This window comes from Jaculus jaculus, chromosome 7, assembly GCF_020740685.1.
Source record: "Jaculus jaculus isolate mJacJac1 chromosome 7, mJacJac1.mat.Y.cur, whole genome shotgun sequence".
Classification (NCBI taxonomy): Eukaryota; Metazoa; Chordata; class Mammalia; order Rodentia; family Dipodidae; genus Jaculus; species Jaculus jaculus.
In genome coordinates, this window is record NC_059108.1 from 6,620,306 (window position 1) to 6,646,304 (window position 25,999).

At 48.4% G+C, this 25,999-nt stretch overlaps 1 protein-coding gene across 7 annotated transcripts in view; it reads right to left on the bottom strand.

Annotated features, from left to right (window-relative positions):
* Window positions 1-25,999, bottom strand: part of Znf536 (zinc finger protein 536) — a 531,971-nt gene that overhangs the window by 161,222 nt on the left and 344,750 nt on the right. For 6 of the 7 annotated variants that reach the window (XM_045154928.1, XM_045154929.1, XM_045154926.1 and 3 more), the window contains one exon: window positions 23,805-25,346. In XM_045154928.1, the coding sequence (XP_045010863.1) occupies window positions 23,805-25,346 (1,542 nt within the window). Of the gene's footprint in view, window positions 1-14,841; window positions 15,768-23,804; window positions 25,347-25,999 lie in introns of those variants that run through there. The other variant, XM_045154932.1, reaches the window with a different exon arrangement.

The following is a 25,999-nucleotide window of genomic DNA, read 5'->3' on the forward strand; positions in this document are numbered from 1 at the left end:
GAGGGGAAGAAGGAGGAGAAGGAGAGGGAGAGGAAAGGGAAGGGAAGGGTAAGAAGGAGAGAAGGAAGAAGAGAAATTCTGGCTAGTGTCTGCCCCAGAAGGCAGAATGATGACGACACAGGGAAAAGCCTGGGCATGAGGAAACAGTCCTCATCCTTGTGTCTGGTTCATGACCAAGGGAAAGTTCTCTCCTGATCTACGTGCACAGATGACCTCTTGGAGTACTTCCATCTCTATCTCTGTGATTTCACCCCGGAGGATGCAATGGGGGCTTTAGTGAGCTCAGGCATTGAAATAGCCTGCCTACGGGGCATCAGAGGGACTGTGGGGAGTCTGATCTCTATCAAAGCATGGGCCTGGGACTTGGGATGAAGCTAGATTCTGGAGTCATGGTGACCAAAAGGCACTGGGGATGCAGAAGAACCGAACAGGGGAGAAGTGACGGCAGCAGAATTCAACGGCGACGAGATGACAGGGGAACCAAGAGAGGCATCGCTCACCCTCCAGGTCTTCAGTACTCTGCTGCCCACCACGCACAGATACAAGATGCCCTCTGTATCCGATTGTCCTTCCTTGTGGGGCTTCCGTCTTGACTTTTAGCCTGTGGGATGTGGATGTAACTTCTCACAATCCTTGTGCTCAGAAAGCTCCAGGCAGACCCTCAGGTAGGTCACCCCTAGCACGGTGCTTACATCCACCCTCTAGAACCTCCTCCACAGAATAACCTGCCTGGGCATCCAGCTTGAGCAGGACTCCTGAGAGACCCAGCCCCCAAGCCTCCCTGTCCTCTCCTACTCCTGGGAGTGCTTTTCTCCCTTAGAGGGGGAAAAAAGTACCTACTGGGCCTCTTAAAGAGAGAAGAGGAGCTGAGATGTGAAAAAGCTATAACTGAAATTTTTTGAAAAAGGAAAATACAGCAGTCGAAAGAGTCTGGCTATAAACAAGACGGCCCATGCCACTGAGGAGGCAGTTAGGCACTCGGTGGGCCCAGTGTGAGACCCACTTCTGTGCCTTTGAGGAGCAGGGGGGCGGCTGACCACTTGTCCGCAGGATGTGTTTTGATAACTTCCAGAAATGAGAGGGTGTTTTCTGGGAGGGTAATTGGGCATAATTCCCTCCATGACTGGGAGTCCGCGGGCAGCCTCTGCAGCTGGGTCTTACTTGGAACCCTCAATGGCAAATGCTATTTTCATGGCCAATTTATTAAAGACTCCATTTTTTTTTTTCGAAGAGACATCATGAGCACAAAAGGGGTATATTTATTGATATGTTTAAAATATAGGTTTTTAACTGGATTCCTTAGCCCTTAAAAACAAAGTGAAGAGATAGACAGATACAATTATGTTCTGACTAGTTTCCGCCAGCCTGCCCAATGGGAACGTTTGTATATAGTTCTCAGTACGCTGAAATATGCTTAGAAAAGCAACAAGTCCTTTGTTCTGTTGACAACAGTTATTACAATTAATTCATTTTGTGATTGGTACTTGCGCTGAGTGACAAGGTGTTATTTTACCTCAGTAAAAGTTAAAGTGGTAATACCTACGTGCACAATAGCATCGTAGTCTTGCTATCACTCAGGGAGGAAGAAAAGCTCCTGGCTGCCAGCGCGGCTGCCAACCTCCCCGTACCCCTGTGCCCCTCTGAGCGCTGAGGAATGCCCTTGGTTCTTCTACTAAAAGTTTCTCCCTCCAAGCCCACTGGATCTCAGGCAAAGTTTTGCACAAAGGCCTGGTGTTCAAGGAGACATGGCTTGAAGGGTGGGGGTTGGGGAGTCGTGCCCCAGTGAGAGCTCGACGTCAAACCTTGCTTCGGGCCAGGCACGGTTTATCCAAGTGGCAGTTTTGCCGGCAGGCTTGGTACTCCAACCTGTGCCCAGGGATCTCCCAGCCTTGGTGCTAAGGATACTTGGGGCTGGCTAGCCCTTTGCTGGAAAGACTATCCTGTGCATTTTAGGAATGAAGAAGCCTTCCTGTTCCTCACCCACTGCATGCTATGAGCACCACCAATGGCACTTTCAAGTGCTCCCTGGGGAAGAAAACCCTCTCCACCCATGTTGGGAGCCACTGCCAGCTATCACCCTCCATAGTTCTTCACCTGTCACAGACTGAAGGTTCTAGAATCCCTCTTTCCTTTTGACCTTGCCTCAAACTGAGGAGGTGAGCTAGCCCACTTTACCCAGAGGCAGAGCAGTAGAGTAGGTGAGGCCACAGACCCCATTCGCCCCTTTCTGGCATCTGAAAGGCATGGATAGGAAACAGCAATGGCCCGGAGATCTCAGCAAGGGCGGCGCCAAGGAGGCCCTCTCACAGGCCATTTTCCAGGGAGCTCTCAGACCCCAGTTTGGTAATAGTGACCGAGAAAGGGTTCCTTCTGGTTACAGGGTCTTCAACCTCACCAGAGTCTTCAAAAGTTAATAACATAACAGATACCGCCACACAAAAATGTATTGAGCCAATTGGATCTGGTGATACAGGCCTGTAATTCCAGCTACTAGGTAGGTTGAGACAGGAGGATCAAGAGGGTCAGAACCTGGGCTGGAGAGATGGCTTAGCGGTTAAGCGCTTGCCTGTGAAGCCTAAGGACCCCGGTTCAAGGCTTGCTCAGGACCCACGTTAGCCAGATGCAAAAGGGGGTGCATGCATCTGGAGTTCGTTAGCAGTGGCTGGAAGCCCTGGCGTGCCCATTCTCTTTCTGTGTGTGTCTCTTTCTCTCTGTCATACTCAAATAAATAAATAAAAATGAACAAAAAAATTTAAAAAATAAAAGAGGGTCAGAACCTGCCTGGGCTACAGAGTGAAGTTAATGTCAGCCTGTGCGACTTATGGAGTCCTCGTCTGAAAATAAAATGTACAAAAGGGCTGTGATATAGCCTAGCCTTTGAGGATTTGCCTAGCATGCAAAAAGCCCTAGTATTGAAAAAATGAATTAAAAATAGTAAATAAAAAACTAAAAAGTGCTGAGCAAATTTTGTCCTTATTCCTCATTATTTTTATTATTTTAATTTCAGTAATTGCATACCAGGGGCTCCAAGACTCTGGGTATGTGAGTGCTCAGCGGCGGGGCTTCTGAGGAAGTGCCCAACGCCTTGTATGCTGGCAATTGGACATTTCGCCTCCTTCTTGATTTCCTTATGTAACCACCAAAGATTTTCATCTGGGAAGGGGTGCAGAATGAGGTGGTGGCATCCCAGATCTGGGTGAGCTCTCTTGGGGAGGAGGGGAGCTGGAAATGTGTTCCTAAAGAGTAAGAGGCGAGATCTTGAGGTACAGACAGGGCACAGGTTTCAGAGAGGCCCTGCTGCTTTCCCACAGCAGATACGCAGTGCTGAGGTCCCGTGTGCTTGGCTGCTGAGCCGGGCCCCAGTGCATTGGGACTGAACTGAAGGCCAGTTGTCTTGGCCGCCCCTGAGCGTGGCTGAATGTAACCAGCCAGGTTGAACGCCTTTCCAGACCAAGATCTCGGAAGAACTTGACCTGCCCCCAACACCCACATCGGAAAGCCACTGAGAAGGAGCTGTGAAAACCCTCCCCATCTTTTTTATTAGCAATATTCATCACTTTCTCAAAATCAATTGCATATTTTAAATTAAAACAAATGATGCTTTCTAGAATACTCAATACTTGCATCTCTGCCTTTTAACAAGTAAAAAGTTTAACGTAAAGAAGTCCTCATCTTTCCTCCCATCAATTCCATTGTAATGTAATTCAATATTTAATAAATATAATCCTCTTTGTGTGGAACAACGTCATAAAAATGCAAACGATTTCACGGTATCCAAGATCTCCCAAGGTGGAAAACGGCATTTCCCCCAGAAACTCCCCTCCTTTAGTGCCTTTCTCCTCTCTTCCCCTATCAGGAGCTGTTTATTCCTATTAAGTCTAAAAACAAGGGTTTATATATTTAATGATTCTAAGAGCAAAACGCTACCTACTGTCTGCACAATTGCCATTTTATCTCCTTAAACTTCTCCTGCTTGACGTTTTTAAAAGGGCAAAAGCAGAAAACCCTTCTATAATACCTAATTTGTACATCTGCAGTTTCCCTCTGACTAGTGCAGCACCATATGTTTTTAATTATCATAATAGCCCTAAAGAACCTGTTCGGTGGGAAACACATATGATCCTTTTATTACTGGTTTGTAATTTCAACAGTTTTAACAGAAAAGGTCTGGCTGTAAGGGACAAATGGGCTCAAAGGCCTGAGATCCCAGCCACCGACCTCTGGATTCCCACCCACCGAGGGGGACCTCCTTCCCCTGCCTGACAGAGGTAATTGGGTACATGTGAAGTGGCTCTGTGGGACCTTAAAAGATGTAATCCAAGTTCTCCAGTGACGCTGGGTTTGGGGCAGAGGCTGGCAGCCTGAGACTGAGGTTGATAAACATGATCACAGTTTGACCTGCTGCTGTCACCCTTGGGGGCTGGGCGGGCAGCACCTCTGCCAGGAGGGCTTGCTGGTGCCGCAGGCCACCCGCTCTTCACTCCCCAGACCGGGGCCATGGGTGGGAGGTGGGGAGGATTGCACAGGGAGAGGTCAGGTTTTCCTGAGGCTCTGTTGCTCCTGAGAGGGAAGTATGATAGGTTCGTTCTTTCCCTCTCTCTCTCTCTCTCTCTCTCTCTCTCTCTCTCTCTCTCTCTCTTTCTTTCTTTCTTCCTTTCTCTTCCTTTTCCTTCTTCCTTTCTTTTCTTTATTGCCCTTCCTTTCTTCCCTTCTTTTTAAAGCTGGCTGGGCGTGGTGGCCCACACCTTTAATCCCAGCAACTTGGGAGGCAGAGGTAGGAGGATCGCCGTGAGTTTGAGGCCACCCTGAGAATACATAGTGACGTCCAAGTCAGCCTGGGCTAGAGTGAGACCCTACCTCGAACCCCCCCAGATAAAAAATAAACAAATAAATAAATAAATACATAAAGAAAGAAAGAAAGAAAGGAAGGAAGGAAGGAAGGAAGGAAGGAAGGAAGGAAGGAAGGAAGGAAGGAAGCAAGCAAGCAAGCTGAGAAATGACTGAATAAATACAGAATAATTGACTTAAGGCTATGAAGGGAGAGGAACTTTGAGGTCATTAATGTGTCTTGTCACATATGGTGAGGCGAGGCCACTGGAGTCCTGCAAACCCAGCGGATCACTAGGTGCATACCTGACATCCCCGCCCCCCTTCCCACACTCACAGATCCCCTGCCAGTGCCTGAATAGAAATTCCTACATCTTTTTTGGGACTGGAATTGCTGCTTGGAATTGTCTCCTCTTGTGGGTCATGGTTGGCAGGAATGGGCCATTGTTATTGATTGGTTGGTAGGTCGGTTTACTTGGGATCATGGTGAGGCAACTGCGTGGGGTGCAGGGTCACGGCTGTCTGGCTTTGACCCTCAGCTTCTTCCCGGACTTGCTGGTGACACTTGGTGAGGCAAAGCGCCCCTCGGAGCTCCCGCCTCACATGCCTGTGAGTAACACGAGAGGAGTGACATTTCACCTCCCTGGGAGCTGTGATGAGAACGAGTGGAGATGACGTCATTTCCACTCTCATCTGCACAAGACTGAGAATACAACTTCATTTTGCCTTTTATGACTTCATTTGCCTTTTATTTAAACATATTTTATTTATTTATTTATTTGAGAGAGACAGAGAATGGGTGTGCCAGGGTCTCCAGCCACTGCAACCAAACTCCAGATGCATGTAGCATGTGTGCATCTGGCCTTATGTAGGTACTGGGGAATTGAATACGGGTTGTTAGACATTGCAGGCAAGCGCCTTAACCATTGAACTACATCTCCAGTCCCCCACCCCACCCTTTTTAAAAAATTTTTTGAGTCTTGATATGTAGCCCAGTTTGGCCTTAAACTCTTGGTCCTCCTACCTCAGTTTCCCAAGGGCTGGGTGGGATTATAGGCCTCTGCCACCCCACCTGGTTTCATAATATGTATATATGTTAACTATTATCACAAAAATGGGCTGTCCAAATGCCAGGCCACTCAGTTGACACAGAGTTGATTCCTGTCCATTACAGTTTACTTTCACATGGCCAATTGTGACAATAAACTCGGCAGGTCAGCAGGATAATGCCGATGATCAGACCCAACTACTCCAGTTAGCAGAACTGCCCCTTGAATGCGAAGGTCACTGGAGGGAATGACCGCTTTCCATCTTCTCAAGGCTGTGAGACTCTGGTATGGCTGGGTTTTAAATGAAACAAGATCCTCGAGCTGGAAGTGCTTCCTGGGTAACTTCTCCCAGGCACGTAGGGTCTGGGGACAGTAAGCATTGGGAACAATTGGTTGTTTCCCTCTGGACTGTCCAAATGTCAGGCCACTCCATTGCCAGAGATCTGATTTTTTTTTTTTCCAGTGCCATTTTATACCCACACAGCCAACCATGACTGTGATGTGATATTACTTGGACTTGTGTGTTTGTTCTCGCCCCCCCCCCCCCCCGACTATTACAAAGGTACTTCATTAGAAGAGTAGATCCAGACATGGCAGCACATGCCTGCAAGTCCAGCACTGAGCTACAAAATGTGACCGGTTCTGACATCTGATGAAATGAGGCTGGTTATGTAACAGGACTGCAAAAAGGCCAGCTGACTCTAAGGGCCACATAACAAGATGGGCCAGTGCTGGGGGGCTGGAGGTGCGTGCACCTGCCGTGGAGGACAATGTGAGCCTTGTGTCTATTGCATCTCCCAGGCCCTCTCATCCTCCTTCCTGATGGCTGAGTTTCCTCCCTGGCTTGTTCCGTGGGGCATGTGTTCATTTTGGTCAACTGTACTTAAAGCAGGAAGGTGAGCTTCACAGGCCTAGCAAAGCAGGGTCCCCTCCCCAGGTGACCCTGGAAGACCCTCTGCCAGTGGAAGGCAGAGAGGAGGCTCCACAGCCCCCGCCTGAGAGGGGCTTCTCTTCCCTTTGGCAAAGCAGGACCAGATGGCCACCCTCATTCGAGATGTCAGTGGTGACCTCTCAAGTCAACACATGGCAAGTACATCTTAATCAGAGCAAGTCCTTCCTGTCCTGGACAAGGCGATTGCACTGACCCGCCCCTCAAGGAAACAGGACCTTAATCACACCCCCGGCCCGACCCTGCGCACAGTCTCCTGCTCACTCCGATGCCAGCCCAGCTCTGCTGCCTCGCTGAGGGAGCAGCCCAGGCTGCAGAGAAGGAGCCTCCAAATTTCCAGTCCTGGAATAATAACTCACATTACTTGGATCCCATCTGCACCCGCGAAGGCAGAGCTGGGAGAAAGCATAAAACACAAAGTTCCCACAGACAACATCTGTCTTAGTGCAAACAATGGACCATTATCTTGTAAATAATTCTGATTAAGTTGCAGCATTTCCTCTTGAAACTAGCTGCTAGGGAGCAGAGAGGGGTGAGGGCGCAGCTGGGGCTGCGAGCCTGGGCCACCAGGTGCTGTGCACTGGGGAACCTCACCTGACCTCCCATCTCCCAGTATCTCCACCAGGAAAGGCTGAGCACCCCTCCCTGGCCCTGTCAGGTATCAGACCACAGACACTCGCCACCACCAGGAGTCCAGGATTCTGCAAGGTCGCTCTCTGCTCCTGGCCTTGACGGAATTGACTCAACCTCTCCTGCTGGGTTCCCTCCTTTCTCTCTCTCTCTCTCTCTCTCTCTCTCTCTCTCTCTCTCTCTCTCTTCTCCCTTCTTCCCTTTCCCTTTATTCTCCCTCTCACTTCCCCCTTCACTCTCTCTCTCACCTTCCTCCTTCTCTGCCCTTTCCCTCTCTCTTCCTCTCTTGCCTTTCTTTTCCTTCTGCTTTTTCTTGCCTTCCTCCTCATTCTCCTCTGGGGTCCCCTTCCTGTGCTTCGAGGCCCATCTTTCTCCTTGTCTGGTCCCCTTTACTATGGGTTCCCAGGTTTCTCTATGGCTCTTGCTTTTCTCCCCAGCTCCTAGCACTGGGCCAGACTCAGCAGGAATGGCGCCTTTCTAGGTCTTTCGACACCTCTAGGGCTCAGACTGCTCTTACACTCTCTTGGGATCATCAGGCCTAGAGAAGCCTCTCCAGCCAGTCCCTCTTCCCACCCCAAAGTGCCCATCACCCCCAGCCCCACCCACAAGCCCTCGCTCCCTCCCGCGTCTCACAGGAGTGGCGCGGTCAGCACACCCAGTCCCTGCGCAAAGCCACGCGAGCCTCGTGGGAATCCAGGAGTTTAATCTGGGCAAGGGCATTAAGCCCCGGAAGTCTAGAGAAAATTGCACTTGTGGCTTAAAAGTAGGCAATGGTCTTGGGTATGGCTTAGAAAGGACAAATACTTCAGGCCTGAAGTTTCAATGTCAGGACAATCTGCTGGTCCAATAACCCTGTCCCAAGTGTTGGCCACTAAATATAACTTGTGCCGTTGTCCCTAGACTGCGTGTCATTCAGAAGCAGGAACGCAGCCGAGTTAAAGTCAAGGGGGACGAGTCTGCGTGAGCAGGCATGGGCTCATGGGGTCCTTGCGCTGCTGCTCCTCACCTCACCCTCGGTCTTCAGACCTCAGTCCAGGTCCTGGGATCCTTGCTGGGTGTACAAGCACAGCCCTCAAGTGGCAAGGACAGTCGCCATAACAGGAGAGCCCCCCTGCTTCCCAATAGCCCACCTAGATTCACGGTCCCCTGACAGGTTCCCAGCAGGGTCTTGGTTTCCATGGTACCTCTGCCATGAGTTTGCTTGGCAATAGATGTCCTAAAATAATGGTGATGAAGGTGAGTTCTCAGCCTCTAACTTATTCAGAATTGTTTTCTTTTCTTAAGGGTGACTCAATTTCCCAGTTGGTGGATGATAGCACACAGGCGGTGGAGTCCAGAGGTGGCTGTGGGCTGGAGAGATGGCTCTGCAGTGAAGGCGCTTGCCCGTAAAGCATAATGATCTGAGTTCCATTCCCCCGAACCCATGTAAAGTCAGATGCTCAAAGTGACACATTTGTCTGCAGTTCATTTGCAGTGGCTAGAAGCCCTGGTGTGCCTATTCTTTCTCTCCCTTACCCCTCCCCTCCTGGGTATGGTGGCACACGCCTTTAATCCCAGTACTCAGGAGGCTGAGGTAGAAAGATTGCTGTGAGTTCAAGGCCAGTCTGAGACTTCAGAGTAAATTCCAGTTCAGCCTGGTCTAGAGCGAGACCCCACCTCCGAAGAGAGAGGGAGGAGAAAGAAAGAGAGGTGACTGTGCCAAGACATGCAATGTAAAACATGAAGAAAAGGTTCTGAATTCACACTTAGGATGGCATATACTATTCCAAACTTGGAACCAGATGCTAGGCAAAAGTGGCTTTGAGGGGACTGGAGAAGTTGCTTAGAGATCACGGCATTGGCCTGTGAAGCCTAAGGACCCGGGTTTGATTCCCCAGGACTCACATAAGCCAGATGCACAAGTGGACACATGTGTCTGGAGTTCGTATGCAGTGGCTGGAGGCCCTGACATGCCCATTCTCTCTCTCTCTCTCTCTGTCTCTTTCTCTCTCATAAATAAATAAATAAAATATTTTAAAAAGTGGCTTTGAGCCAGGCTTGGTGGCACATGCCTTTAATCCCAGCACTCAGGAGGCAGAGGTTGGAGGATCGCCATGAGTTCAAGGCCACACTGAGACTACATAGTTAATTCTGGGTCAGCCTGGACCAGACTGAGACCCTACCTTGAAAACCCAAAAAAATAAAAATAAAAAAATTTAAAAAAAAGTGGCTTTGAGTGGCCAGTGGAACTCTGGGAAAATGGAAAGAACGGAAAGGTTCTAGGGAGGGAAAGCAATGGATGGACCTATCTCTGTGCTGCACATGTGCAAATTAGATGGCCTAGGTGCCTTAGCCCTTGCTTTGTGTTCTGTGAGGTCTGTGTTTGGTGGAAGTGGCAGGGATGGGCATATAATACCCAAGAGGAACACAGTGAATTCACAGACTGATATCTGTAAATTGCTTAAGAACCTTGGATTGCCATTTAAAAAAAAAAAAATTCTCAAGCTTAGCGCTGAACACAAGAAGTTAAAAATGAAAAGCATGGTAAATAACCAGCTTTTTCTTGCACGTTCCTGAAGCTGGAAATCCAGTTTTATTAAAAGAGAAACTCTTCAGCTGGGCGCAGTGGCGCACGCCTTTGATCCCAGCACTCGGGAGGCAGAGGTAGGAGGATCGCCATGAGTTTGAGGCCACCCTGAGACTACATAGTGAATTCCAGGGCAGCCTGAACTAGAGTGAGACCCTACCCCGAAAAGAAAATATTAAAAAAAAAGAAACTCTTCAATGATTTTATGATTTAATAAACGTCCCTCAGCACTGCCACCCACTGTGGTCAGCAACAGTGAATGGACTTGTCTGAGCAGAAATCTTGTGTACTCACAGACTTGTGGTAATGCCAATGTGGTTTCCCTCTCCTGGGAGTGGAGGGGCGTTCTAGAGAGGGGTGCTCATGAGGGGTCTAGAACCAATAGGCTAAGGTTACCTGAAAGTCAAGGCTATAGAGGTCATGAAGGTTATAGAGTTGGAGGCCAAGGAGGGTCTCAGAGACATCCAGACTGCCTGTCTCCTAGAGACATGGAGCCCAAGGAAGAAGTGAGTTGTGTCAGCCCCTTGGAGCCTGGCTGCTTCCAGATGCCTGGTCCTATGACCTCAGACAGTGTTACTATCCTTCCTTCCCTTCATGAGTCGGCCTGAGTTGAAAGGCTATGTGTTTCTTTTTATTTTTTTTAATATTTTATTTTTATTTATTTGATAGAGAAAGAGGGAAAGAGAGAGAGAGAGAATTGGCACTCCAGGGCCTCCAGCCACTGCAAACAAACTGCAGATGCATGTGTCCCCTTGTGCATCTGGCTAACGTGGGTCTTAGGAAATTGAACCTGGCTCCTTCGGCTTTGTAAGCCATTCCTCCAGCCAGAAAGGCTGTGTATTTCTTAACATATAATATCAGCAATTCCCACTTCCCATGGGAAGCTGTGGCCTGCATGTGTTTGCTTCCATCCTTGGCTCCGGTAGGACTGAAACCTTCTTCAGCGGAGCCCAGTGCCCCTGCAGCAGCCCTCTTGTGAAAACTCCTGCCCTGGCCTCCCACCCTCCCCCTCTCCTTCCCCATCCTCTCTCGAGGTCATGATTCCTGCAGTTGCCTCCCATATCACCCTTCTGCCTACTGGTGCCTACCTAAGGATCTGCTTTGAGGTGACCCTTTGGGGTAACCATGTCCCTCAGGGTGTCTTCCGAGATTGAGGAGATAAAGACCCCTTTCCTTGTCAAGAAAGGTCTTACCATTAGCGTGGCCCTCTTAATCACTCACCCGCAGGGGGTTACCGCACTTCCATCCAAACATCTACCTCCAGCACTTTCTCAGGTGCAGGACACCCCCAAAAGTGGCCTGTCCTGTGATCACCTCCAGCCCATCTCCCCGGATGTATCAATCATCAACTGCTGGACTCAAACCAGAAAGGCAACTTGTCTATCATGTAAAAAGAGCAATAATTTGGCAAATTAATTGCAAATTTACCTTCCCTGGTTGGTTACCTTTCTCCTTTTATGTGGAGAATTGAGGACATATTATGTTAATTTGACAACAAGAGAAGTTCAAAAAAAACCAAAACTTAACCTTGTGAGCAGGTTACCATTAAATGGGTGTGTCTGGAGTGCTCCATGGAGAGTGTGAAAGACAGACTCCTCATGAAACCAGCCAACATTGGGGTGCCCAGGTGGGTAAGTTTGCTAATGAAAGAGCTGCACAGAGTTCTCTAACTTTGACCCTGGGAATGGGATTTGTTCCTTCAAGGGGCAGACTTTGCTCATGCAGGGACACCATTGCCAATGGGCCCCAGTGTGTTTAGCAATGCAATTTAATCCCTGTAAAGTTTCTTTTGAGAACAAAGTGACTACATATAGGCACTAATCTGTCCCCAAATTTATGTTCTCCCCCTCTCACTAAGAGAATCAACATTTCAAAAGAAAATACTTCCAATTTGGTGTGACAGGAGGACATGAATTTGAAGACTTTCTGCAGTGATCTTCCTTGGCCTCTATCGCTTTAAGTCACAGACACCTTGTAATTGTGTTCCATAAGTGTGTGTCCTTGGGCATCTCTTATCAAGCACAGGGCAGAGACCTGTCCATGCTGGGAAGGGTCTAGGTTAGAAGGCCAAGGATGGATCCAGCTGAAGGTCTTGAGTTTGCCCCCCACTGTGAATCCAAACGGGTAGGGCTTGTTATCACCTCATGTGGGATTCAATGGGAGTTTGGGGAGGGAAGGGAGAAGAGCAGGGTCAGCCAGAATCAGAACTGCCAGCCCCTGTGCAGAGCCCCATGAAATAAAGTTGTCTCCTCCTTGCAAAGTCCGGATCCACCCAGCTCCCTTGCCTTTATCACATAGGGTATTCCCCAAGCATTGCACTGGTGAGAAGGGAGTTGCCACCCAGAGGCGGGAATGCGGAGGAGGAAGTCAGCCTTGCCGAGGGAACATTATGAGGGGGGTGTCCCAAAATGAGAGGTGGGGGAGGCTGGGACTGGGTTCATGAAAATGGGAGAATGAGAATCCACAAAGGCCTCTTCTCAGCTTGAGCAGCTACCACGGGGGAGCTACTGAGGAAATACCCCCCCACTTTAGAGAGGGAACGCAACCCAGCCTTCCAGCTTGCAGTCCCTTGTCAGGGGCCCTGAGCCCCGGGTAGAGGGAAGAGGGAATAGCAGATGACTGGATATGTGGCTCCAGGGAGCCTTCCCGGCTGTCAGCATCGGCCGTTCTAACACTCTCTCCTCCCCACTTCCCACTTCCCGTTCCCAAGGCCTGTCCCCCCAACCCCGGCTGCACCTCAACCCCTCAGCGCCCCGTCCTCGCCACAGTGACCAAACTAGCAGGTACAACATGTCAGCAAAGCTTCAGGGGAGCGTGTGCTGTGACGGAAGTGACAGGTGACCAGGGACAATGTGCTCAACACACGTTGAGGCACCTCAGTGGAAGGCTTAAATGAAGCGCCCTCCCTTCTTGTACCACACTTCCCTCTAGGGAGCGCCTCAGGCTAAGGTGCCAATCAGGAATGAAGATATGACCCTTCTGGGACCACCTTTTGACGCAAGCCCAACCTGCATCCTGGTAGAGCTGGCATGACTTGGACATGGCCGGGCAGACCCAGGGACCCAGGGCCCAAAGGTGAGGGTCTTTTCCTTCGCTTCTGTGAGACATTTCAGTGCCACCTGTGGGGAATCTGTTAATCCAGGGCATTGAACTCTGGAAGGGTTGGAAACCTTCAAGATCTGTCTTTTCCATTTGGGGCTCTTGTCACATCTTTCCAGACATGTGGTCTCTCGTTTTCCATCTCTTCTCCCACTTAAGAGACAATATAATGTTGGGTCTTTCTTTTGGGTCAGGAAAATGAACTTTTTTTGTTTTCATGAGAAACACTGGAGTGAATGTTTCAGCTGGTAGAGCTGATGCCTTTGCCCTGTCACTGAGGGCAAAGTTCTTTCAGTGGACATTTCTGGAGGTCCACTCTCTTTGGGGCACTTAATTTTGTTTGGGAGGTTAACACATTTGGGGCTTCAGATACTAAGCTTTTGCCTCCATAGGGCCAGTCACACAGGGCATAATGCTGAGCATGGAAGTGTGCAACATAGTCTCAGGTCAGGAAATTTGAAACAGCAGAACCCAAGAGCCCATGGATGTCCAGTTCAGGAAATGCAAATAAAAAGCAAGCTCTAAAATAAATAAATGAATATATAAATAAATAAAGGGCTTGAGAGATGGCTTAATGGTTATGGCACTTGCCTGCAAAGCCTAGGAACCCATGTTCAGCCCTCCAGATCTCACATAAGCCAGATGTACAAAGGTGAGGTGAGCGCAATGTTGCACATGCCCACTAGGTGGCGAAAGCATCTGGAGTTCGGTTTCTTCAGTGGCTGAGGCCCTGACATGCCAATTCTCTCTTTCTCTAAAAATATAAATAAATAAATAGCAAACTCCTCTTCCAATCCCCCCATTAAGGACCAAGGTGAGAGAAGAATAGTCAATAAGCCTGTTAGAACAAACATAGCCATTGACCAAAACATGTCCATGGTGTTCCATTAAAAATTGCCTTTTAGGGGCTGGAGAGATGGCTTAGCGGTTAAGCGCTTGCCTGTGAAGCCTAAGGACCCCGGTTCGAGGCTCGGTTCCCCAGGTCCCACGTTAGCCAGATGCACAAGGGGGCACATGCGTCTGGAGTTCATTTGCAGAGGCTGGAAGCCCTGGCGCGCCCATTCTCTCTCTCTCCCTCTATCTGTCTTTCTCTCTGTGTCTGTTGCTCTCAAATAAATAAATAAATAAATAATTTTTAAAAATTGCCCTTTAGGCTGGGCATGGTGGCGCACGCCCCAGCACTTAGGAGGCAGAGGTAGGAGAATCTCCATGAGCTAGAGGCCACCCTGAGACTACATAGTGAATTCCAGGTCAACGTGGGCTAGAGAGAGACCCTACCTGAATAAAATCAAATGAAATAAAATGCCTTTTACAAGATGGAAGGAATGGTTTGTTGGCGGGGGCTGGATGTAAGGGCCTTTTCAGCTTCTGGGACTGGGTTTGGAGACTGTGGGTTCTTTGTCCAAGTCTCCCTTATCCACAGGTCTTGTGAGTGGTCCCAGAGTCCAGATGCCAACGTGTGTCACCTGTACAGAAAGATGGGCATGTGCGTGTGGTCCTAAGCGCCCAGTGTCATCCCACACAAACCAGGGAGCCCCCTTCCTCTGGTATGTTTGTCTGGATTGTTCTCTGTTCCAAGGCCCACCTGAAGATGGATGAAAAAAATGCAACAGACAGGCCTTAAGTGTCCTGCTGAGGTTCCAAATGGAGAAGAGCATGCCAGGGGTGTGGGGGGGGGAGGGGGGATGTGGAATGCATTAACATAATGACTCGAACTGCACTAATGTTTCACAGCTTTTCTTTTTATTAGCAATACCAAGATAACTTATAGAAGCATTTTTTTTTAGTATTGTTTTACATTCCATTCATAAATGACCTAACTTGTAACTCAGCATACAGCACACTTAAAGATATAGTTTGACACTTATTCAGAAAGCTACAGTTATGATAACTTACATGCCTTCATTACCAGGAACACCTTAATATATCTTCTAATGACTTCAACAATACTCTATTCCAAAGCACACGATAACCCGGTACAAGTTTACACATTTTGCCTCCGTCACCATTTTTAAAAGTTGTGAGTGTCAAAGTGCCGCTCTGGTCACTGGAATTTTACTGTCACCTGTTCCTGGTTAATACGACGACGACCTGACACAATATTACGCTAGTAATATTTCTGCTTAAATACTAAGGGGGGGAGATAATTACTGCACTTTTCTGAGTTCTAAGTGTTACAAGATACATGACATTCAGACACAGGCGGTAAATGCCGACCAGACTATCAAAGGGGGTGGGGGCCTACGGGCTCTGTCAGTGCAGGGAATTGGGAGAGCACACCCCCATCTCCCAGCCAGGTCTTCACAGGTCAAGAAACCTGTCACCCACCAGTTTTTGTCACTTGGTATTTATGACTTTGAGGGACTTTCTTTCCCACTCAGAGTTACTAAGTTTTGCAATCTGTGACTACATGGGGGTTTCTGGGGCAATGCTTCCAGCCTTCCTGATTCTCTGCTGCACACAATATAGGTGGGTGTGCAGTGTACACACCCATGCCTGGGCCAGTAGCAATGACTTATTCAACACACATAAGTATGTACCTTCTTCTCTCGACTTTGCATGGTTAACAAGCGCAGATAAGCACCAAGGAGCACGGACAGACAAGGGGAAGTCCAGATAGACCGACTAGGACAGGGGTGTCACTTACCTGAAAGAGAACGTGTAGATTCATTAAACAATCCAGAAACCATTTGGGCAAAAGGCGTTTGAAAGCAAGGGCAGGGCCGTAGCCCCTAATTGTTTAATGGAATAATGACAATAAAGCAATATTTATAAAATTTGGTCTTTCCTTCTCTGGCAAAAGCAAGAATAGTGTATGTGATTAGAGCAGGCTGGCAATTAGACCGAGGTGCTGCTGATCAGCACTAAGTAACAGGAGATAATTGCTACTTATTTGAAACCTGGGCTTTGCGTACAGCATCTGAAAATTAAGAAAGAAACCACCTGATTCCTTCTGCAGCTGACATGTGGCCTGAATCTCGATGGCTGTCATTTGTACCCACCACTCCACTTCGGCAGCCTCAGGAGGCCGAGGCCGAGGCCAAAGCGGGAACTCCGGCGCCCTGCGTGTGCCCGCTTGTCACACCCCGACGCGGCCACAGTGTTCGGATGGTGGCTGGTGGAGTGTGAGCTTGCTTGAAGGGAGGGATGCTGACAGCATGCTCCTCAACTCCCTCCCCTCCCGCCCACTCTTAACTCATGACCAGAGGGGAAACTGCACAGATTTGGAACCAAAGCATTTGGCTCCTCTCTCCTGCCTAGGAAGCTGGATCCCAGGCAAGAGGTTTCGTGCAATCCAAGAAGAATATGGATGTAACTACCAAAATAAACGCCACCAGACTTTACTCCTGCTTCAGAGGCATTGTTGATGCACACAGTATCTTTCTGAAGCCAAAAAAGTATGCAGCAAGAGGAAAGGAACATAAACGAGGCTAAATGTCACTGGTGTTTGCAGACACCAACCATTTGTGTGTTCTGAAGTGGCGAGTGGACCATGTGGCAAAATACAATGGCATTCCTACAACAGCCCTGCCGTCCCACAGCGCGAACGACACCGCACCAGTGGCAACCCCACTTAATTTGAAAAGAGGGAAGGGGAAGACAAGAGTGCTGGGAGATTGTGGAGGAAGCTGCCCTTTTGTCAGACATGGTGCCAGTGCTCTGGCCTCTGGGTGACAGCAGAGGAGAGCCTGTTTGGCGTGCTGATGTCACCAGGAGATCCTGGGGGACATTACCTATGTTTTATTCCATCATAGTGAGAGACAAGGTTTCTGCCGTCAGTTACAAGGCAGCCAGCGCACAAGCAGAATGAGGTGGTGATGTTTATGAACTTACAAGGTCTGCCCTTGGACTTCGGGACAGGTCAAATGGCCCTTCCTACTGGGGTCACTCTATGCAAGGGAGCAGTCTGGACCATGGAGGTCACCGCTAGTCTATAAATGGCCACGTCATGCAAGGACAAGGAGGGCAGCAAGGTGCCTTCTCCAGCCTCTGAAGACCCTCTCGGTGTGATCACAGCTCTTAGAGAAGGGGCAGGGAACGCCACTGCCTCTTTGGCTTTAACAGAGCAAGACAGCTCCAGACACAGCTGCAGGAGAAATGCATACTCTGCGGTGCTTGCCTTCCCTGGAGTCGGCTGCATTTCACCTGGACGCCCCCACACACATCACAATGAAACTGTGCTTCTTCTCCACCATTCTCCTAATCTGACTTCCTTCATTTAATGAGATCTATGTGTTCAGGACCACATCATGGACTGTTCCACTAGACCAAGTTATGAACCAGTTACCATAGGTGATACATCACAGGCCATGCTTAGGGCTTAAGGTGTCTCCATATGCCATACATTCAATTTTCATATATATATATATGTGTGTGTGTGTGTGTGTGTGTGTGTGTACATGTAGTATGCCTATATGTGTGTGTGTGTGTATATATATATATATATATATATATATATATATATATATATATATATATTCCCTATCCTTAAGCACTCACCTATGTCAGGAGAAAGCTGAGTGGAAATCAAAACACGTCCCATGTACCAAGAAACACCTAGTGACAATGTGGCAGTGGGGCATCATGTGTGCCTCTAACAAATTGAAAAGGAAGATTGTGGGGGCTATGACAATGGGAAGATGTCAGGATACTACCATCATTTCTTTGCAACAGCCTCAGGTGGACAAACACCTCTGCAAAGTAATGCCCACAAGATAGGAGTATCTTCCCAAGCTCTCTGACATCTGTCACTGGATTTCACCACTACGCCTCTGTGTGGGCGGTTCCAGGCTCTAGTGGAGGCAAGCATGAAGTACTCTATCTCCTGCTTTTGCCCTTCATGTCTGGTGTGAGGATGCTATAAAACAGGTTGTGCATGATAATGCCTTCCTGAATGTCTTTACACGCACGAATTCCTCTGGAGAGTCCCTTTGGCATTAGTGGCAACAGATGACACTTGGCAGGGACTGATGAGACCCTTCCTGTGCCATCATCTCACTGAAGATGTGGATGAAGACCCTTCCTGTGCCATCATCTCACTGAAGATGTGGATGAAGACCCTTCCTGTACCATCATCTCACTGTGGATGTGGATGAAGACCCTTCCTGTACCATCATCTCACTGCGGATGTGGATGAAGACCCTCCCTGTACCATCATCTCACTGCAGATGTGGATGAAGACCCTTCCTGTACCATCATCTCACTGCAGTTTTGGATGAAGACCCTTCCTGTGCCATCATCTCACTGCGGATGTGGATGAAGACCCTTCCTGTGCCATCATCTCACTGCGGATGTGGATGAAGACCCTTCCTGTGCCATCATCTCACTGCGGATGTGGATGAAGACCCTTCCTGTGCCATCATCTCACTGCGGATGTGGATGAAGACCCTTCCTGTGCCATCATCTCACTGCGGATGTGGATGAAGACCCTTCCTGTGCCATCATCTCACTGCGGATGTGGATGAAGACCCTCCCTGTACCATCATCTCACTGCAGATGTGGATGAAGACCCTTCCTGTACCATCATCTCACTGCAGATGTGGATGAAGACCCTTCCTGTGCCATCATCTCACTGCAGATGTGGATGAAGACCCTTCCTGTGCCATCATCTCACTGCGGATGTGGATGAAGACCCTTCCTGTGCCATCATCTCACTGCGGATGTGGATGAAGACCCTTCCTGTGCCATCATCTCACTGCAGATGTGGATGAAGACCCTTCCTGTGCCATCATCTCACTGCAGATGTGGATGAAGACCCTTCCTGTACCATCATCTCACTGTAGATGTGGTTGAAGGCCCTTCCTCTACCATCATTTCACTGTGGATGTGGATGAAGACCCTTCCTGTACCATCATCTCACTGCAGTTTTGGATGAAGACCCTTCCTGTACCATCATATCACTGCCGATGTGGATGAAGACCCTTCCCGTACCATCATCTCATTGCACATGTGGATGAAGACCCTTCCTGTACCATCATCTGACTGCAATTGCTGATGAAGTCTCTTCCTGTATCATTTCACTACTGACTGGAACAGCAGAGGGCACACTTAATTTCTTCCCTGGAATGACGCAGGAGAACTTCTTTATTCCAGAGCTGTGGCTGGCAAAGCAACTCAACAAAGCCAAGGCCACCCTCCTTGTTGCTTGATTGCATATAGTATTATTGTAACACAGACCCGCCCACCATTCCCTTACATGTGGTCCATTGCCTTGGGGTACTGCCTGGCATGGAGGGGTTGAGTTGAGAGCATCCACATGATCTGCGTACCTAAAATATCTGTCCTCTGGCCTTTAGGGAAATTTGTTGGCCTCTGCTTTAGGCTGTGTCCCTGGGAAACTGTTCATATTTTCAGGCTTCCTATGCCAAAGCCATGTGAAGACAGAACTTACATTCTGAGAGTTCACTTTGGTAATCCTGGTTCCTTTCATCATGTACTTTAGAACATACGAGGTGAGGAGGCTTCAATGTGCTCTCAATTTTTTTTTTCTGAAAGGGCATGTGGGTCCCACTTCCCTTATTCCTACAGAAGTCCACAGGACCCTTATTCCATAATTTGGGTTAAGGAAAAGCAAGTTTCCCAATAAGTTAAGCATCACAAATTGGGAATACTGGAATTATTCCTGCTCTCAGCCTTGTCTTCTCACTGGCTTCCTCCTATGCAAGAGGATCACTTGATCTGACAGCCTCTGCACACAGGGCCTCAACTCCATGACTGGGGTGCTGGTAGATTCTCATCATGTGTCCAGGCTTTGCTGAGTAGCATAACTCTAGGGCATAGCTCCTGAGAATAAAGGAATGGCACTTTTCTCCTTACCTTTTCTTATTCTGACTTTATTTTTCACTATAAATCCTACGTCTTAGGTAGGAACCCCCTAGGCATTAACCAAAGGATAGAGAATCCCCTGTTTATGAAAGCCAAGCCATCAATTCTACACCTGGGTGTCTGTCTCAGTTCCCAAGGCAAGGCTTAGTTACTCTCTACATGAACAATCTCTGGGGTGAATTGTGGTCTTTAACCTTTCATGTAGTGTTCTCCGGGTGTTTTGCAGACTAGCCCTTGCACTGTGTGCATGGCGAGGCCTATATCTCCCATGCTTTCCTGGATAGCCAAGCTACCCACTCAGCAGCATGTCCACCATAGCTCCTCAGGCTGGACCCAGGCCCTGTCTGCCTTGCTTGTCATGGGGTGTGATACTGTTCTGGTCTGTTCTTGCTGTCCCCCACCCTACATAAATATCCATGTGGAGGTTGTTCCATTACAAAGCCAAGGTGAAACCCAAGACACACCCAATACCTCTGGTGGCACTTCTTGGACTAGTTACACATATTCTGCAGCAGAATAAAGTGGCGTGGGCCATATCTGCACCCTAGAATTCACCTCAGGAAGTTCAAGTTTTGACAAGGATGAAAGTCATGCAAGGAGATCATATCTAGGGAGACCTGACACTCCTTTATAACAGCAACAACGGATATCTTCCAACTTATGTCACATGTTCTCCCAGATGGCTCAACGTCCCCCACAGGATCTGATGTCCCTGACACTCTAGTGTGCCATCCTCTGCGCAAAGATCTTTTGAAAGTTCACACTCCTGCCCTCAGCAACATGGGCCATGCTGTAGGGCTCCATCTGCCCAAGAGGCTGGGGCAGCCTCTCTCCATTGGCTCGCTCTGCTGCACCCAAGTCAGGGAGGCAGTGGCTATGATTGGCCAGTGCACATGGGCCCAGACCCCCAGGTCTGGACAGTATAGAGTTTAGGATCAGCATTTGGAAGTTAGGAAGCAACAGTGCAGAAATGATGAAGGCATCTGAGACTACTACCTTTGGCCCAAGGACTACTCAATGACTTAGAGGAGAAGAGACGCTCTCCAGGTTACCGGCAAATGTGAGGGGGGCACTGTTGGTGGGGGGCGGTGGTGAGGGGCTGGTGTGTACATGATACAGATGACGTCTGTACACTCGGTAGAAACAGAGTTCTCCCTTATGCGCGGGGACATCACGTACTCTCGCAAGCCAGTTACTGGGGGCGTGGAGGTGGGGATTCAGGCTGGCTCATCACACAAAGTCAGGCTCCCTGCTCTATGCTGAGGACGAAGGCTTAGAGTTGGCAAAGTCCAGCTTCATGAGGAAGAGTGGGCACTGACCTGGCTGAGCTGTTGCAAAGCCACCTCTGCCTCAAGTGGAGCCGAGAGGAAACAACTGGACACAAGAAAAACTTTACAGCTAGCATCTTCACAGCCTTGCAACCTCAGAGGGATGGTGTGTGTGGGGGGGGGTGGGACTTGGGTGCTTACAGCTTTCAGACCCCACGTCATGGAGCACTAAAAAGAGAAGACTGCCAACTGTATGAGATAGGGGGAAAATAACTTTAATCAATTTAAGTTTGCCCCCAGATAGTGGCTTTGGCCCAGGATATCTTTGCCTGACCTTTCTGGGTCCTGGAATGCCACCATGGCCAGCAAGTACATGAAAAGACTGCAATTCTGCTGGGCAAGGTGCAGAGTAGGGGTGTGAGAGCTGGACCTGGCTGAGCCCATTCTGGAGACCAGAGCAAGTGTGAAGGACGGGAAGCACCGATCCCTGCCTGCTTCCAGCTCAGAGCAGAAGGACTCAGAAGAAACGAGGCCACCTGAAACACAGAAGCAAGCCTCTCTAAAAATAGGCAGTCGATGGCCTGTTAAGAAGTAGTTTTGGTATTCTAGAGCACAGGGACACGGACACTCTGTAGGAAGCTTTCTTGCCTGGCAGTCCAAGGGTCCTCGTGTCCCTTGGAAGAGAGGCTGTGGCATATATGCCAGGGTCTGCTGCTTAGAAGGGTGTGAGGTGGACTGGGCATGGAAATGTTAGATGAGTGTTATGCGATGTCGTTTGTGGAGGACTGAGAATGTCTACTGGCACTGTCCTGAGGCTCCCTCCTCAAGGCAGGCAGCCTTCCTTCCATACTGCTAGGAAGATGGGAAAATTAATGGGGGCAACATGAGCTCATTTTAATAATAATAATGAACTTATGACCATGCCAAGTTTTGATCTTTTCTGATGCATGGGTTCCTGGCAGGAACTGTTGTCCTATGTAGGTAGTTGAAAGAACTGAAAATAGACTTTAAGAATATCCTCCAAATAATAATAATTTAAAAAAACTCAACCACAAACTTAAAACAACAATGAAGAAGTATTTAAATGTTGCTCCCCACCCCAGAAGAATAAAGGAAAAAATTGGACAGACATAAAACCCCTCTCTTCTTTTAAACATTGTTTTTAACAGCTTCAAAAGTAATGAACTGTATGTGGCTAAAAATAGATCTGGAGACCTCATAAACCACTCAGTATAAGGGGCTGTCAATATTTTTTTTGAGCTGTCAAAAATCTATCTAGTGATTTTTGACAATTCAAAAAAAAAATATTTCTGACTACTTGATCCAGTTCTTAGTAAATTAGAGAGGGGAAAAACAAACAAAAGCAAAAAAAAAAAAAAAATCAATTCAGATTACAAACCCAAAAACTCACTTTCTGATTCCCACTGTTAAAAGAAGCGCCAAGACGCTGAGGCTCAGAGACCTCTCCATGTCCAATTCTCCCCTCCCCCTCCTTTCCCTTCTCTCCACAAATGAGGGAAAGTCACAGAAATCTGTTCACAAATTAAGATAGTGAGGTCTCATGCTGTTTGTCTCCAGAGAGTGTATTCGGGGCCAGTTTCAAAGGGAACAGTGCACACAGAGCTGCTCTTGGAGACAGTCTTCGAAGTGAAAACATCTGGGTGCCAAGAAAAGACACTGGTCCATCCTGCCCACCCCAACATCCATTTGATCTGATTCAAGTTTAGGATTGTTTTAAAACCTGGAATTGCTATGGGCTAACAATATTCTTTAAGGAGTTAAAGAAGTGCTCATTCACAAGATCAGACAGGCATAACTTCAAGACACACAGGGTCACCACACCGCTGGTCAGAGACTTCACAATGTGCACTTCGCGACAGAACAACGGACAGGTAAACAGACAGACACAGACAGAAGGCAACGGTAGAAGGCGAAGTCATGGTAACTGCCGCTTGCTTTCTCTGCAGATGAGTCACAAACACCCCAGGGCCATCTCCCTGTTTGGAGAGGCGACTGTTTCTACACTGTGCTTAGTGTCGTATGATTTTAGTATCCTCTAAGTCAGTAAAAGAAGTTTAAGGAAGCAGATTTGGCTTAAGCAAAGTGGTAAGGAATTCTCCTTAGGCATCTTTTCTCTTTCTTTCTTTTCTCTCTCTCTCTCTCTCTTTTTTTTTGCATAAGTTGAAAATATTGAAAAGTTTGCAAGTTACCATGTCTCTCCCCCATCCCCCTCTCTCTTTTGTAAAGTAGATTTTCTTTCCCTCCTCAACCTACAAATAAAAGACTGGAGGTGTTCACACTGTGAGATACCACTCCCTTTTCATACTTTCTGTACAGGCATTTGAGAACATAACACTGGCAATTGAACTGCAAAAATAGAAGTGAAATCAACCTTTATGATTGTCTGCACTGTGCATACCATGGTGGCTGTCTGTGACATTTTAGGTTCAGTTTAAAATTCGCTAATGGGTAAGAATACCTTGTTGTGTTTTTTTTTTCTACCTGATTGTTATTTTATTATTTTTTTTAACGCACTATTCAGCAGTGACGTTTTGGGAAATGAACTAAAGGAATATGGTTCTAAAACTTACCACATAAGTCTGGCCTCTTGATACATCCAGAATTGGCTGTGGTGCTTGCGAGCCCGTTAAAGGCTGCTAAGCCATCGGCGCTGTAGGCCCTGAGGACCGACAGCGTGTTCATGGGCTTCTCCAGACCCGGGGGACCCCGCTCTGGCTTCAACAGTCCTGCCGAGGGGTCCTGGGCGGGAAGAAGGCCCGGGCTGTGCCATTGCTTCTCTGACGATGGGGCTAATGGTGAGGCCAGTCCCTGCATGGGCTGGGGGGCATCGCCGCTGCTGTCCTTGCTGAGGGTGGACAGTGGCTTGCTCATCAGTTCCGGCTCGGTGTCAATCTCCTCGTCTTCGTTGTTGTCTCCCTTGGAGGACTCCATGTCCTCTGAGGAGGCGATGTCCGAGAGGTCGTCAGTAGCGTTTTTACTTGTGGTTTCTGGGATCAAGATAGGAGCATCGTCTGCAGGGCTGGTTTTCCCATCAGGACCTTTGTTGGGGCAGGAACTGGTGGCTGCAGGGCCACCCATGCTGGGGTAAACACCAAACTGTTTGTAGAAGTCGGATGAGAAGGTACAAAACGCAGGGTCTGCATGGCTGGACCACGGGCCACTCTTCGGGTCCCCCAGAGTCTCTTTGGCCTGTCCTTGGGCCATTTTCTCCGAAGCAGAGTCTAGAGCGCCCATGGCCCCTGGGAGGGCCATCTCTTTGTTGGACTGTATGGAGGGCAGCAAAGCCACCTTGCTGGCCTCCCGCACCTGCTCTTTGCAATTGGCCGTCACCCCCGTGGCGTGGTCTTTGCGCTTTGCTTTACCCAGGTGGTTGGCCTGTAAGTGGAGGGCCATGAGCTCCATGGACGACGTGGTGAAGGCACAGAACAGACAACCATGCCACGCGATGCTGTCCTGCACTGTGACCGAGGAGCCCGGGAGGGCAGCGGCGTCCGGCCGCACGGACAAGTCCAGAGGCTCATACTGAGATTTCTCCGACTTCCTCTGGGAGGACTTCCCCCCAGCTTTCTCCTCGCCGCCATCCGCCGCATGGACTTTCATGGACGGGCCATCGGGAAGGACTTTGTCCTTCGTGTCCTTCTTCTTCAAGGAGCTGAGGACGAAGCTGTCCATGAATGCTTGCAGTGACCCTTGGAAATTCACACCGTTGCTCACGATGCTTTGGTAAGCTCGCCCGATCTCGGAAAAGTGGGAGCTTTTGGAAGGAAGGTCGCCGCCCTTCAGGACATCTGAAGGGAGCTCTGAGGACATGCTGGTGGCCTGTGCCGAGTGCTCTCCAGAGGACAGCACCCCTGAGGTCCACTGCTGGGAGGCAAGACCACCTCGGAAGTCGATTCCAGGGAGACCTTTAAAAGCCCCTCGCAGGATGTCGGGCCTGAAGAACAAAGGCGCTTTGCTGGATCCCTCGTCCTTGGGCTCCTGGCTCGGGGGCTGTCCTGACAGGGGCCCAGCTCCGTTCTGCCGCTCACGATGGTGCCTCTCTAAGTGGTACTTCAGCGATGCTGACTGGGTGCCAGCGTAGTCACAGTGAGGACACTTGTAGGGTTTCTCACCTGCAGATATCGGTACAAGGGAAAAAAAAAGTGTTTATCTCATTTTGGTGTGCAGAATGAGGCTAGAAGGATCAACATTTGTTCTTTGAAACAAAACAGCTCAAACTAATAATTAGTTAGAGAACAACTGTTTTTTAATAGAAGAGTAATTCGTACTCTTAAGCTTTTTTAATGATTTTGTACCATTGGGGACTATTCAGGAATGACATACTATCTAGACATACTATCTACACACAATTAGCTATCTTTTTCTTTATCTAACATGTGAAAACGGCTGCAGATTTAAAAGCTATGATTATGAAAATTAAGCATAATAATTTCAACCACAGTGATCATTAAAAGTAGAAGTTTAAAAAGACAAATATGTAACAAATGGGTGGTTGCGATATTTTGTGTATACAATGGCTCTAAAATTTGTTTAAATTATACACATGGAAACCATTTTTAAACCAAAAAATTTTATGGCACTGTTACGCAAGACTGAAATGAATGATTTAAGTCTTGCTCCGCAGTAAATCATGGATATAATTAGCAAATGGCATACCGCACAAGTAATTTATCATTATTTGGAGGGCACCATTCCAGACGGGCTCTGATATCTGCAGACCTACTGCATTGTTTCTAAATAAAGCACAATAAATACTGGTTCTATA